We start from the raw sequence: 14,749 nt of genomic DNA, 5'->3' as shown, positions 1-14,749 counted from the left end.
GAACGTAGACACCCCTCTAGGGTTTAGATGTGTGTGTGTGTGTAAAAAAGCTGTGTTGATTGGTTGCAAAGTGTTGTTTCCGTAGAGGAGTCTGAAGCGTGGACCGGTGCTACTGGTTACAAAAATTACTGCTGCCTAAAAAAATATTCAAAATACCTTTTGTCAAATACTTCTGTTGAATACATTTGTCAAATACCTGTGTGCTTTATTTGGTTTGTCTGGTACAATGGAACCAATGGAATAGTCTCAAAAGTGCAAACTCCAAGGTAAATGAAGTGCATTGGCTGGATATATATTGTATTTTTTATTTCTTTGATTAGTTGATATCGTTTTTGTTTGTACTGCTTTTTTTTCATTTGTGTCGGTGTTCCATTGGTGTTCCATTGACTCATTTCAACTACCTTCACCAATCAGAGACGAGTAGCCTTCAATGTAGTACGGACCACCTCACTCACTATTTCTGTCCTGTGTATGTGTGTGTGTGTGCGCGTGTGTGCGTGCGTGCGTGTGTGTGTGTGTCTATCTGTGTACGGTGTGTGTTATGTGTATGTTCTGGGGTGTTTGGCTTTGTGACTGACATGATGTTCCCTGTCACTTTTGTTCCCATAGTAACCACCACCACCCCAACCCCCTTCTTCCCAGAAGCCATCTCACTTTTAGTTTCTTTTTCTGTTTTTTATCCATTTCCTTTTATGTTCCGTTTTGTAATCGCACCCTATAGTGCACTACATCATGTACACACACACACACACACACACGCTAGAATCCTTAGTTGCTACATACATTTAACCATATATACCCATTAATTCTTGAAGAATATAACTTAGAAATGCCTCATGAGCTTAGTTCAACTGTCGTACCCACCAGAACACAAAATATAAGCTTGTTTTACTCCATTGTTTGTAAACAACGTACATGTAAACAAACACTGTATAGCCTCATAACATGGTTAAAACTATAATGTTGATATTCAAATCAAATCAAATTTATTTATATAGCCCTTCGTATATCAGCTGAAATCTCAAAGTGCTGTACAGAAACCCAGCCTAAAACCCCAAACAGCAAGCAATGCATGTGAAAGAAGCACGGTGGCTAGGAAAAACTCCCTAGGAAAAACTCCCTAGAAAGGCCAAAAACCTAGGAAGAAACCTAGAGAGGAACCAGGCTATGAGGGGTGGCCAGTCCTCTTCTGGCTGTGCCGGGTGGATATTATAACAGAATATGGTCAAGATGTTAAAATGTTCATAAATGACCAGCATGGTCAAATAATAATAATCCTAGTAGTTGTCGAGGGTGCAACAAGCACGTCCGGTGAACAGGTCAGGGTTCCGTAGCCGCAGGCAGAACAGTGGGAACTGGAGCAGCAGCTTGGACAGGTGGACTGGGGACAGCAAGGAGTCATCATGCCAGGTAGTCCCGAGGCATGGTCCTAGGGCTCAGGTCCTCCGAGAGAAAGAAAGAAAGAAAGAGAGAATTAGAGAGAGCAACAGCTTTTTCAAAAATTTTTGAGAGGAATGGAAGATTCGATATAGGCCGATAGTTTTTTATAATTTCTGGGTCAAGATTCGGCTTTTTCAAGAGAGGCTTTATTACTGCCACTTTTAGTGAGCTTGGTACACATCCGGTGGATAGAGAGCCGTTTATTATGTTCAACATAGGAGGGCCAAGCACAGGAAGCAGCTCTTTCAGTAGTTTAGTTGGAATAGGGTCCAGTATGCAGCTTGAGGGTTTGGAGGCCATGATTATTTTCATCATTGTGTCAAGAGATATAGTACTAAAACACTTTAGTATCTCCCTTGATCCTAGGTCCTGGCAGAGTTGTGCAGACTCAGGACAATGGAGCTTTGGAGGAATACCCAGATTTAAAGAGGAGTCCGTAATTTGCTTTCTAATGATCATGATCTTTTCCTCAAAGAAGTTCATAAATGTATTACTGCTGAAGTGAAAGCCATCCTCCATTTGCGAATGCTGCTTTTTAGTTAGCTTTGCGACAGTATCAAAAATAAATTTCGGATTGTTCTTATTTTTCTCAATTAAATTGGAAAAATAGGATGATCGAGCAGCAGTGAGGGCTCTTCGATACTGCACGGTACTGTCTTTCCAAGCTAGTCGGAAGACTTCCAGTTTGGTGTGGCACCATTTCCGTTCCAATTTTCTGGAAGCTTGCTTCAGAGCTCGTGTATTTTCTGTATACCAGGGAGCTAGTTTCTTATGACAGATGTTTTTAATTTTTAGGGGTGCAACTGCATCTAGGGTATTGCGTAAGATTAAATTGAGTTCCTCGGTTAGGTGGTTAACTGATTTTTGTCCTCTGACGTCCTTGGGTAGGCAGAGGGAGTCTGGAGGGGCATCAAGGAATCTTTGGGTTGTCTGAGAATTTATAGCACGACTTTTAATGCTCCTTGGTTGGGGTCTGAGCAGATTATTTGTTGCAATTGTAAACGCAATAAAATGGTGGTCCGATAATCCAGGATTATGAGAAAAAACATTAAGATCCACAACATTTATTCCATGGGACAAAACTAGGTCCAGAGTATGACTGTGGCAGTGAGTAGGTCCAGAGACATGTTGGACAAAACCCACTGAGTCGATGATGGCTCCGAAAGCCTTTTGGAGTGGGTCTGTGGACTTTTCCATGTGAATGTTAAAGTCACCAAAAATTAGAATATTATCTGCTATGACTACAAGATCCGATAGGAATTCAGGGAACTCAGTGAGGAACACTGCATATGGCCCAGGAGGCCTGTAAACAGTAGCTATAAAAAGTGAGTGAGTAGGCTGCATAGATTTCATGACTAGAAGCTCAAAAGACGAAAACGTCTTTTTTTTTTTTTTTGTAAATTGAAATTTGCTATCGTAGATGTTAGCAACACCTCCGCCTTTACCGGATGCAAGGGGGGTATGGTCACTAGTGTAACCAGGGGGTGAGGCCTCATTTAACACAGTAAATTCATCAGGCTTAAGCCATATTTCAGTCAGGCCAATCACATCAAGATTATGATCAGTGATTAGTTCATTGACTATAACTGCCTTGGAAGTGAGGGATCTAACATTAAGTAACCCAATTTTGAGATGTGAAGTATCACAATCTCTTTCAATAATGGCAGGAATGGAGGAGGTCTTTATACTACTGAGATTACTAAAGCGAACACCGCCATTTTTAATTTTGCCCAACCTAGATCGAGGCACAGACACGGTCTCAATGGGGAAAGCTGAGCTGACTACGCTGACTGTGCTAGTGGCAGACTCCACTAAGCTGGCAGGCTGGCTAACAGCCTGCTGCCTGGCCTGCACCCTATTTCATTGTGGAGCTAGAGGAGTTAGAGCCCTGTCTATGTTCGTAGATAAGATGAGAGCACCCCTCCAGCTAGGATGGAGTCCGTCACTCCTCAACAGGCCAGGCTTGGTCCTGTTTGTGGGTGAGTCCCAGAAAGAGGGCCAGTTATCTACAAATTATATATTTTGGGAGGGGCAGAACACAGTTTTCAACCAGCGATTGAGTTGTGAGACTCTGCTGTAGAGCTCATCACTCCCCCTAACTGGGAGGGGGCCAGAGACAATTAATCGATGCCGACACATCTTTCTAGCTGATTTACACGCTGAAGCTATGTTGCGCTTGGTGACCTCTGACTGTTTCATCCTAACATCGTTGGTGCCGACGTGGATAACAATATCTCTATACTCTCTACACTCGCCAGTTTTAGCTTTAGCCAGCACCGTCTTTAGATTAGCCTTAACGTCGGTAGCCCTGCCCCCTGGTAAACAGTGTATGATCGCTGGATGATTCGTTTTAAGTCTAATACTGCGGGTAATGGAGTCACCAATGACTAGGGTTTTCAATTTGTCAGAGCTAATGGTGGGAGCCGTCGGCGTCTCAGACCCCGTAACGGGAGTGGAGACCAGAGAAGGCTCGGCCTCTGACTCCGACCCGCTTAATGGGGAGAACCGGTTGAAAGTTTCTGTCGGCTGAATGAGCGACACCGGTTGAGCATTCCTACAGCGTTTCCCTCCAGAAGCCATGAGAAAGTTGTCTGGCTGCGGGGACCGTGCGAGGGGGTTTATACTAACGTTACTATCTGTACTTGCTGGTGGCACAGACGCTGTTTCATCCTTTCCTACACTGAAATTACCCTTACCTAACGATTGCGTCTGAAGCTGGGCTTGCAGCACAGCTATCCTTGCCGTAAGGCGATCGTTCTCCTGTATATTATAAGTACAACGACTGCAATTAGAAGGCATCATGTCAATGTTACTTAGCTTCGGCTGTTTGAAGTCCTGACGAACCATGTCCAGATAAAACCTCCGGGGTAAGAAAGTTGAATGAAAAAAGTTGAGTGAGGGTAAAAAGTAAAAATATACGGTAATGAAAAAGTAAAAACCGTCAGGTAGCAAAGTAAGATCGACAACAAAAACGCACAGCAGCGTAAACAAGTCTGCAAGTTGTGACCGGAAACAGGAAACATATTATGGATGGTCAGTCCTCATATCCTCATAACATGGTTAAAACTACAATGTTGGTATCATGGATGGTCAGTCCTCATATCCTCATAACATGGTTAAAACTATAATGTTGGTATCATGGATGGTCAGTCCTCATATCCTCATAACATGGTTAAAACTATAATGTTGGTATCATGGATGGTCAGTCCTCATATCATCATAACATGGTTAAAACCATAATGTTGGTATCATGGATGGTCAGTCCTCATATCCTCATAACATGGTTAAAACTATAATGTTAGTATCATGGATGGTCAGTCCTCATATCCTCATAACATGGTTAAAACTATAATGTTGATATCATGGATGGTCAGTCCTCATATCCTCATAACATGGTTAAAACTATAATGTTGATATCATGGATGGTCAGTCCTCATATCATCATAACATGGTTAAAACTATAATGTTGGTATCATGGATGGTCAGTCCTCATATCCTCATAACATGGGTTAAAACTATAATGTTGATATCATGGATGGTCAGTCCTCATATCATCATAACATGGTTAAAACTATAATGTTGGTATCATGGATGGTCAGTCCTCATATCCTCATAACATGGTTAAAACTATAATGTTGATATCATGGATGGTCAGTCCTCATATCATCATAACATGGTTAAAACTATAATGTTGGTATCATGGATGGTCAGTCCTCATATCCTCATAACATGGTTAAAACTATAATGTTGATATCATGGATGGTCAGTCCTCATATCCTCATAACATGGTTAAAACTATAATGTTGGTATCATGGATGGTCAGTCCTCATATCCTCATAACATGGTTAAAACTATAATGTTGATATCACGGATGGTCAGTCCTCATATCCTCATAACATGGTTAAAACTATAATGTTGATATCATGGATGGTCAGTCCTCATATCATCATAACATGGTTAAAACTATAATGTTGATATCATGGATGGTCAGTCCTCATATCCTCATAACATGGTTAAAACTATAATGTTGGTATCATGGATGGTCAGTCCTCATATCCTCATAACATGGTTAAAACTATAATGTTGGTATCATGGATGGTCAGTCCTCATATCATCATAACATGGTTAAAACTATAATGTTGATATCATGGATGGTCAGTCCTCATATCCTCATAACATGGTTAAAACTATAATGTTGATATCATGGATGGTCAGTCCTCATATACTCATAACATGGTTAAAACTATAATGTTGATATCATGGATGGTCAGTCCTCATATCCTCATAACATGGTTAAAACTATAATGTTGATATCATGGATGGTCAGTCCTCATATCATCATAACATGGTTAAAACTATAATGTTGATATCATGGATGGTCAGTCCTCATATCCTCATAACATGGTTAAAACTATAATGTTGGTATAATGGATGGTCAGTCCTCATATCCTCATAACATGGTTAAAACTATAATGTTGATATCATGGATGGTCAGTCCTCATATCATCATAACATGGTTAAAACTATAATGTTGGTATCATGGATGGTCAGTCCTCATATCCAGAGCGTAGTCCATGAATTTGAGAGTGGTAACATTTCTCCAGCCCCATCCTTTAGCTTTTTAGTGAAACAGGGGCGGGGAGAGGGCTTTGTTATTGTTTCAATGAAGGATTTTAGCTTTATAGACAGAGCTGGTTCATATGGCAGGCCTGATAAAGATGATGGAGTGATGCTATGTGCACCCCAGGGTCAGCTTGTTCCTGGTCACTCTCTGCTGAATGTAGTGTCTGTCTGTCTGTCTGTCTGTCTGTCTGTCTGTCTGTCTGTCTGTCTGTCTGTCTGTCTGTCTGTCTGTCTGTCTGTCTGTCTGTCTGTCTGTCTCTGTCTGTCTGTCTGTCTGTCTGTCTGTCTGTCTGTCTGTCTGTCTGTCTGTCTGTCTGTCTGTCTGTCTGTTTACAATAAACACTCAACTGTCAACACAAAACGACCTCTCTCCCACTCTCTGAGTGTGCTTGCATGCGTGCGCGCATGCGTGCGTGTGTGTGTTTAAAGGTGCTGTGCAGTGGTCTTGAATTCCATATAGAAATCCTTTTTGTAGCAATAACGTCACTTTTAAACCAGTGTTTTTGCAAACCACAATATGGAGCAAATGCATCATTTGTAATTTTCTTTTGCAAATAGCACTTTAATTGTATAAAAATGAATTGTGCACAAAGAATGACATTTTTGTGGTTACAACAGTTGTACTAACCTCAGGTACTCTCAGAGTAAGAGTACCACATAATGTGCTCCATTCTGCCAGAGCAGCAAGAAATCAGAGGGAGCTCTGAGTGCATGTGAGGACATGAAGACTCACATGTTTTAACAAGACATGGTCCAGTATGATGAAATCACTGTGTCAGCGTGCAGACACCAACCAAACATCAAACCACAGAAAAGACAGCTTCCTGTTTTGATCTGCAGCACGCCATAAAGCAGATCACACAGGAAACTGGTGCTTCACTAACTGGCACTATATGACAGAGTTAGAAAAGATAGAAAAAAATAAGAGAGAGGGAGAGAGAGCAAGTGAGTAATGGAAAGGAAAATGCAGTGATAGACATTTTGGAAGCTAGTTCGAGAAAGTTATCTTTTGGCAGATGACCTCTGTCTATACATACACAAAGTTCACATTTGTAACATGTCAGTGTCTGAGGGAGGATTTTGGAGTCTTTCTGTAACTTTCTGTGACCTAAGATGGCGACATCTGTTCCTGACCTGCTACTGGCTACTCTGGAGAAGCTGGTAGGAAAAGATCTGAAGACATTTCACTGGTACCTGACTCAGAGTGTACCAGATGGCTTTCCTCTCATCCCCAAGGGCCATCTGGAGAACGCTGACAGGCAGAACACCGTGGATACGATGGTGAACACCTACGGCCACGATGTAGCTATGAAGATCTCACTGGAAATCCTGAGGGAGATGAACCAGAAGGACCTCACCAAGACGTTAACAGTAGATCAGCAAGGTGGATATACCATACTCACACCTACACTGCTTAGTATTACTTGAGAAAACAAATACACTGAAAAAAATCACTTGCAGTTGACAGAAAACTATATAAAATATTATGTATGAAATATATTTTTTTAAATTCTCTAAAATGTTCTCTCTCTCTCTCCATTTGTAGAGGCTGAGATTAAGGTAGCGGCTGCCTCAATTCGGGTTCCAGACTCTCCTGTCTACATCACTTGTACAGCTCAGACTGGCGGCCATGTTGTGGCCCCTTCACTCTCCGGCTGCCATATTGGTGGTCCAGTTCACTTCAACATCAGAGTCAACTCATTAGACGAAGGTAAGTCACCTACATACTAAACACTGGACGGAATGTTGTAGTTCTCAAAATAAATCACCTTGTGTAAATGTGTAAAACTACTCTCTGTCCCTCTCCCCTTACCCCCAGAGCCCATAGTTCCATCTCAAGCTTCACCTGCCCATTTTACCATGTTTCCACCTGAACCTGTGAATACAGAAGACAATGGTAATACTGATAGAAGGGGTGTATGGCTGTGTTACTGTAGATCTGTATAGAGATGGTTGTTCGGCAGTGGTAAGAACAAGGAAACTCTTTGGAACCGAAGTTGTTTTGGTAAGAAGAACCACAACATGGCAGCGTTCTCCAGTAACCTGTAGTTTACAGAGATTAAGATTAAACAACCTTTAGTCTTCATTATTATACTGCAGTCTCTAAACAGTTTCAGTTTGAGTGGAATATTTACAGGATAATCCACAGAACCGTCTATTTAACATTCACAGGAACCTTTGTATACCGTGTTTGTCCCTTGTTTATTTTACCAGATGAACGAATCGAGAGTTGTCAAAATAAACTCAAACGCAATCTGCGTAGTAGGTTCTTCAGTGTGTTTGAGGGACTGGCCAGCCACGGGAACAGACAACTTCTCAACCAGATCTACACAGAGCTCTACATCACAGAGGCTGGAAGTACAGCGGTCAATAATGAACATGAGGTGAGACAGATTGAGACGGCATCCAGAAGAACAGCCACACAAGAAACACCAATCCAATGCAACGACATCTTTCAGCCCTTACTTGATCAATCCGTCAGAACTGTGCTGACGAAGGGAGTCGCTGGCATCGGGAAAACCGTGTCAGTGCAGAAGTTCATTCTGGACTGGGCAGATGGAAAAGCCAATCAAAATCTCCAGTTGATATTCCCTCTTTCTTTTCGAGAGCTGAATTTGATCAGGAAGAAAAGATGCAGTTTGATCGAACTTCTCAATGGCTTTTTTACGGAAACAAAAGAAACCGAGATATCAAACTACGACAATTATCAGGTGCTGTTTGTCTTTGATGGTCTGGATGAGTGTCGACTTCCTCTAGACTTCCAGAACAATGACATTCTGTTTAAAATAACTGAGTCAACCTCAGTGGATGTGCTGCTAACAAACCTCATCAAGGGGAATCTGCTTCCCTCCGCTCAACTTTGGATAACCACCCGACCTGCAGCAGCCAATCAAATCCCTCCTGAGTGTGTTGACAAGGTGACAGAGGTACGAGGGTTCAATGACCCACAGAAGGAAGAGTACTTCAGGAATAGAATCAGCGATGAGAACCTGGCCAGCAGAATCATCACACACATAAAGACATCAAGAAGCCTCTACATCATGTGCCACATACCCATTTTCTGTTGGATCTCGGCCATTGTTCTGGAGAGGAAGCTGGAGAAAGCAGGGAGTGGAGAGATGCCAAAGACCCTGACTCAGATGTACTCACACTTCCTGGCTTTTCAGGAGAAAGACATGAATCTCAGGCTTCAGGGAAGAGGGACACCCGACCCTGACTGGATGAGAAAGAGCATCATGTCCCTGGGAAAACTGGCTTTCCAACAACTGGAGAAAGGCAACCTGATCTTCTATGAGGAAGACCTGAGAGAGTGTGGCATACACATCGGCCAGGCTTCAGTGTACTCAGGAGTGTGTACTGAGATCTTCAGTGAGGAACTGACCTTATGCCAGGGAAAGGTGTTCTGCTTTGTTCATCTCAGTATTCAGGAGTTTCTGGCTGCCCTGTATGTGTTTCTCACATTCATCAATGACAATGTGAATCTATTAGCCAAACAGCAATCATTTCTGAGACGTTTTCCATTCGGAAATTCATCCTCAACCAGCTTCTACAAAGCAGCAGTTGACAAGGCCTTACAGAGTGAGAGTGGACACCTGGACCTGTTCCTCCGCTTCCTTCTAGGCCTCTCACTGGAGTCCAATCAGATTCTCCTACGAGGCTTGCTAACTCAGAAAATAAGTAGATCACAGACCAACAAGGAATCAGTCAAGTACATGAAGGAGAAGATCAAGGAGAATCCCTCTCCAGAGAGATGCATCAATCTGTTCCACTGTCTGAATGAACTGCATGACCATTCTCTAGTGGAGGAGATCCAAAGCTACCTGGGCTCAGGAAGTCTCTCTAGGGCCAAACTCTCACCTGCACAGTGGTCAGCTCTGGTCTTTGTGTTGCTGACTTCAGAAGAGGAGCTGGATGAGTTTGAGCTGAAGAAATACTCCAGATCAGAGGAGGGTCTTCTGAGACTGCTGCCAGTCATCAAAGCCTCCAGAACAGCCCTGTGAGTACAACATCAGAAATCATCAGACACACACTCTTCTCGCTCTCTCTGTTTAGTCAGGTAAAGACTTGTGTTTATGTATTCTATTTCCTAGACTGAATCAATGCAAACTCACAGAGAGATGCTGTGAAGCGTTGGCCTCAGCACTCAGCTCAAACCCCTCACACCAGAGAGAGCTGGACCTGAGTCACAATGACCTGCAGGATTCAGGAGTGAAGCTGCTCTCTGCTGGACTGGCAAGTCCACAATGTAAACTGGAAACATTAAGGTCAGCTTTTCTGTGGTTTTACAACATGATCATTATTTTCACAATCAACGTCACATCTATGTTGTCTAGAATATTTTAGGAAAGCATCGATGTTTGTTTGTTATGTATGTCCCCTATTCATTTGATATATTTTCATTCTAGCCTGAGGCGATGCAAACTCACAGAGAGATGCTGTGAAGCGTTGGCCTCAGCTCTCAGCTCAAACACTTCACACATGAGAGAGCTGGACCTGAGTGACAACAACCTGCAGGATTCAGGAGTCATGCTGCTCTCTGCAGGACTGGGCAGTCCGCACTGTAAACTGGAGGTTGTAAGGTGAGGGATTTCTAAACAATCTGGTTATACGGGTAAAAAACAAGTATATACATGTAATATATGTATAATATAATAATAATATTAATTTTAATATTGATAATATATATTCACCACTTTTAGAGGCAGCTAAATGTAAAATGATTTTCTCTTTTTATTTAAAGGTTGTCACTTTGTAGTGTCACAGAGGAAGGATGTGCTTTGCTAGCCTCCTCTCTCAATTCCAACCCCTCACACCTGAGAGAGCTGGACCTGAGCTATAATTACCCAGGAGACTCAGGAGTGAAGCTTCTCTCTGCTGTACTGGAAGATCCACACTGTAAACTGGAGAAACTTAGGTAACAATGAATTCAGAAAACAAGGCTATTAACAGTTTGGGATTGAGTGAATCACAGCCCTGTTTTACTGCCTCTGACAGTGTGGAGTGCTGTGCTGAGTTCAGGATCAGATCAGGACCACAGAGATGTGAGTATGTACATTTTTGTGTGCGTGTGTGTGTGTGTGCGTGTTTGTGTGTGTGTGTGTTATTTTACTGTGAGTTTCATAATTTTTTCAGATGCCTGTGAGCTCACACTGGACCCAAACACAGCCCACAAAGAGCTCTCGCTGTCTGCGGAGAACAGGAAGGTGACGCGAGGGAAAGAGCAGCCGTTTCCTGATCACCCAGAGAGATTTGACTACTGGAGGCAGGTGCTGTGTCGAGAAGGTCTGGATGGGCGCTGCTATTGGGAGGCAGAGTGTAGTGGGAGAGCTCTGATGGGAGTAGCTTACAGAGGGATCAGCAGGAGAGGAGAGGGACATGACTGCTGGTTTGGACGAAATGCTGTGTCCTGGAGTCTGAACTGCTCTAATGACAGTTACACAGCCTGGCATAATGACAAGAGCACTGCCATAACCATCTCCTCTCTCTCTAACAGAGTAGGAGTGTATCTGGACTGGCCAGCCGGTACTCTGTCCTTCTACAGTGTCTCCTCTAACACACTGAACCACCTGCACACGTTCCACTCCACGTTCACTGAGCCCCTCTATCCAGGGTTTAGGCTAGGCTGGGTGGACTCATCAGTGTCCTTGTGTCAGGTAGAATAGGCTCCCTGGAGAAACACCTGAGATTTCAGGGAGATTACACACATTTATTTGTGTGTAACATAGTTTAGAAAGTGATTATATTAAAGGGATATTCTACATCTATTTTTAGACTTTTAAATTAGTTATATATACCCATTGATTATTGAAGATTATAAACCGGGTGGTTCGAGCACTGAATGCTGATTGGCAGAAAGCCATTGTATATCAGACCATAAACCACGGGTATGACAAAAAATAGTTGTTTGCTGTTCTAATTACATTGGCAACAAGTTTATAATACCAATAAGGCACCCTCGGGTTTGTGGTATATGACGCAACTCCTCCTGTCAGAACCAAGAATATGAGCTTGTTTTACTCGTTTGTTTGTAAACAATGCAAATGTAAACAAACACTGTATATCCTCAAAACATGGTTAAAACTACACTGAACAAAAATATAAACGCAACATTAAAGTGTTGGTCCCATGTTTCATAAACTGAAATAAAAAATCCCAGAAATGTTCCATACGCACAAAAAGCTTATTTCTCTCATTTTTTTTGCTCAAATTTGTTTACATCCCTGTTAGTGAGCTTTTCTCATTTGCCAAGATAATCCATCCACCTGACAGGTGTGGCATATCAAGAAGCTGAATAAACAGCATAATCATTACACAGGTGAACCTTGTGCTGGGGACAATACAAGGCCACTTTAAAATGTGCAGTTTTGTCACACAACGCCACAGATGTTTTAAGGGAGTGTGCAATTGACATGCTGACTGCAGGACTGTCCACAGAGCTGTTGCCAGAGAATTGAATGTTCATTTCTCTACCATAAGCTGCCTCCAACGTTGTTTTAGAGAATTTGGCAGTACGTCCAACCAGCTTCACAACCTCAGACCATGTGTAACCACGCCAGCCCAGGACCTCCACATCAAGCTTACTGGTTTCCTTATATGAACTGTAACTCAGTACAATCTCATATTTTTGTCCAGTATATCATCTTGATATCATGGATGGTCAGTCCCTGTATCCATAGCTCTATCTATGAGTTTGAATGGTAATATTTCTCCAGCCCCATCCCTCAGCTGGTTACCAAATTAGTGGCGGGATAGCCACTCTGACATTCAAACAGCAGATTGCCCCTTTAACTGATAACTTAAGGGTTAAGTCTGTATCCACATTTGTGCTTGAACCACACTAGACCTGACTGATAATGATTAAGGTCCATTCATGTGATGATGAATGTGATGATATTTATCGATACATGAATGACAATCGGATTAAAGTACAGACTCTTAAACAAGCAAGAGTAATACTTTTCTTCAGTAAAATGTTTTATTGGCTAGTGTTGGCTGTAGTAGCATGGCACAGCCAGACCCTTCACCCAGCTGTTATTACCCAGGTGCCTTCAGAAAGTATTTACGCTCCTTGACTTCTTCCACATGTTGTTGTGTTACAGCCGCAATTTAAAATGGATTAAATTGAGATTTTGTGTCACTGATCTACCTACACACAACACCCCATAATGTCAAAGTGGAATTATGTTTTTTAAAATGTTTACAAATTATGAAAAAATTAAAAGCTGAAATGTCTTGAGTAAATAAGTGTTCAACCCCTTTGTTATGGCAAGTCTAAATAAGTTCAGGAGTAAACATTTGCTTAACAAGTAACATAAAAAATTGAATGGACACTGTGTGCAGTAATAGGTTTGAACATGATTTTTGAATGACAACCTCATCTCTGTACCCCACACATACAGATAATTGTAAGGTCCCTCAGTCGGGCAGTGAATTTCAAACACAGATACAACCACAAAGACTAGGGAGGTTTTCCAATGCTTCACAAAGGTCACCTATTGGAAGATGAGTAACAAAAAAAAGTAAAGCAATGTGAAGTTATTAATTACACTTTGGATGGTGTATCAATACACCCAGTCACTACAAAGATACAGGCGCCCTTCCGCTCAGGGATGTTATCATGAAGCCAATGGGGATTTTAAAACAGTTACAGAGTTTAATGGCTGTGATAGAAGATAACTGAGGATGGATCAACAACTAGTTACTCCACAATACTAACATAAATGACAGAGTGAAAAGAAGGAAGCCTGTACAGAATAAAATATCCCAAAACATGTATCCTGTTTGCAATAAGGCACTAAAGTAATACTGCAAAAAAAAGGGAAATAAATTAAGTTTTTGTCCTGAATACAAAGCGTTATGTTTGCAGTAAATCCAACACATCACTGAGTACCGCTCTTCATACTTTCAAGCATGGAGGTGGCTGCATTATGCTATGGATATGCTTGTAAACATCAAGGACCAGGGAGTTTTTAAATAAAAAGAAACAGTATAGCGCTAAGCACAGGCAAAATCCTAGAGGAAAACCTGGTTCAGTTTGCTTTCCACCAGACACTGGGAGACAAATTCACCTTTCAGATGGACAATAACCTAAAACACAAGGCCAAATATACACTGGAGTTGCTTACCAAGAAGACATGAAATGTTCCTGAGTGGCATAGTTACTGTTGTCTTAAATCGACTTGAGAATCTATGGTAAGACTTGAAAATGGCTGTCTAGCAATGATCAACAACTAACTTGACAGATATTGAAGAATTTTTTAAAAAGAATAATGTGCAAATATTGTACCATACAGGTGTGCAAAGCTCTTAAAGATTCACAGCTGTAATCGCTGCCAAAGGTGATTCTAGCAGGTATTGACTCAGGGGGTTGAATATTTATTTAATCAAGACAGTGTTTTATATCCCATTAATTTTAAAGAAATGTTAGAATTTGTCTACCTCTTTGACAGAGTATTTTGTGTAGATCGTTGACAAAAAAATTACAATTGAATCCATTTTAATCCCACTTCGTAACACAAAATGTGGAAAAAGTCAAGGGGTGTAAATACTTTCTGAAGGCGCTGTATACTGTAGGCAAACTCAACTTGGAAAGGAGAGTAGGCTACTTAACTTGAAGTAGTGAATTCTGAGTGTGTGTGAATAATGCAACAATGTGCATTTAACATGCTTTTAATACAATTTACAT

General features: G+C 41.7%; 1 protein-coding gene across 1 annotated transcript; it reads left to right on the top strand.

The window, feature by feature from the left end:
• The first annotated feature begins 6,313 nt into the window (after window positions 1–6,313).
• On the top strand, window positions 6,314–12,160 carry LOC115156869 (NACHT, LRR and PYD domains-containing protein 12). Its single transcript, XM_029704662.1, has 9 exons — window positions 6,314–7,447; window positions 7,610–7,774; window positions 7,883–7,960; window positions 8,278–10,060; window positions 10,155–10,328; window positions 10,470–10,643; window positions 10,805–10,978; window positions 11,059–11,105; window positions 11,197–12,160. Exons 1-9 carry the CDS (start codon window positions 7,177–7,179, stop codon window positions 11,724–11,726), a joined length of 3,396 nt encoding a protein of 1,131 aa, XP_029560522.1. The 5' UTR covers window positions 6,314–7,176; the 3' UTR covers window positions 11,727–12,160.
• The last annotated feature ends 2,589 nt before the right edge of the window (window positions 12,161–14,749 follow it).

The sequence above is a fragment of the Salmo trutta genome, chromosome 2, assembly GCF_901001165.1.
Source record: "Salmo trutta chromosome 2, fSalTru1.1, whole genome shotgun sequence".
Classification (NCBI taxonomy): Eukaryota; Metazoa; Chordata; class Actinopteri; order Salmoniformes; family Salmonidae; genus Salmo; species Salmo trutta.
This window is presented reverse-complemented; position numbering and strand designations above follow the sequence as displayed.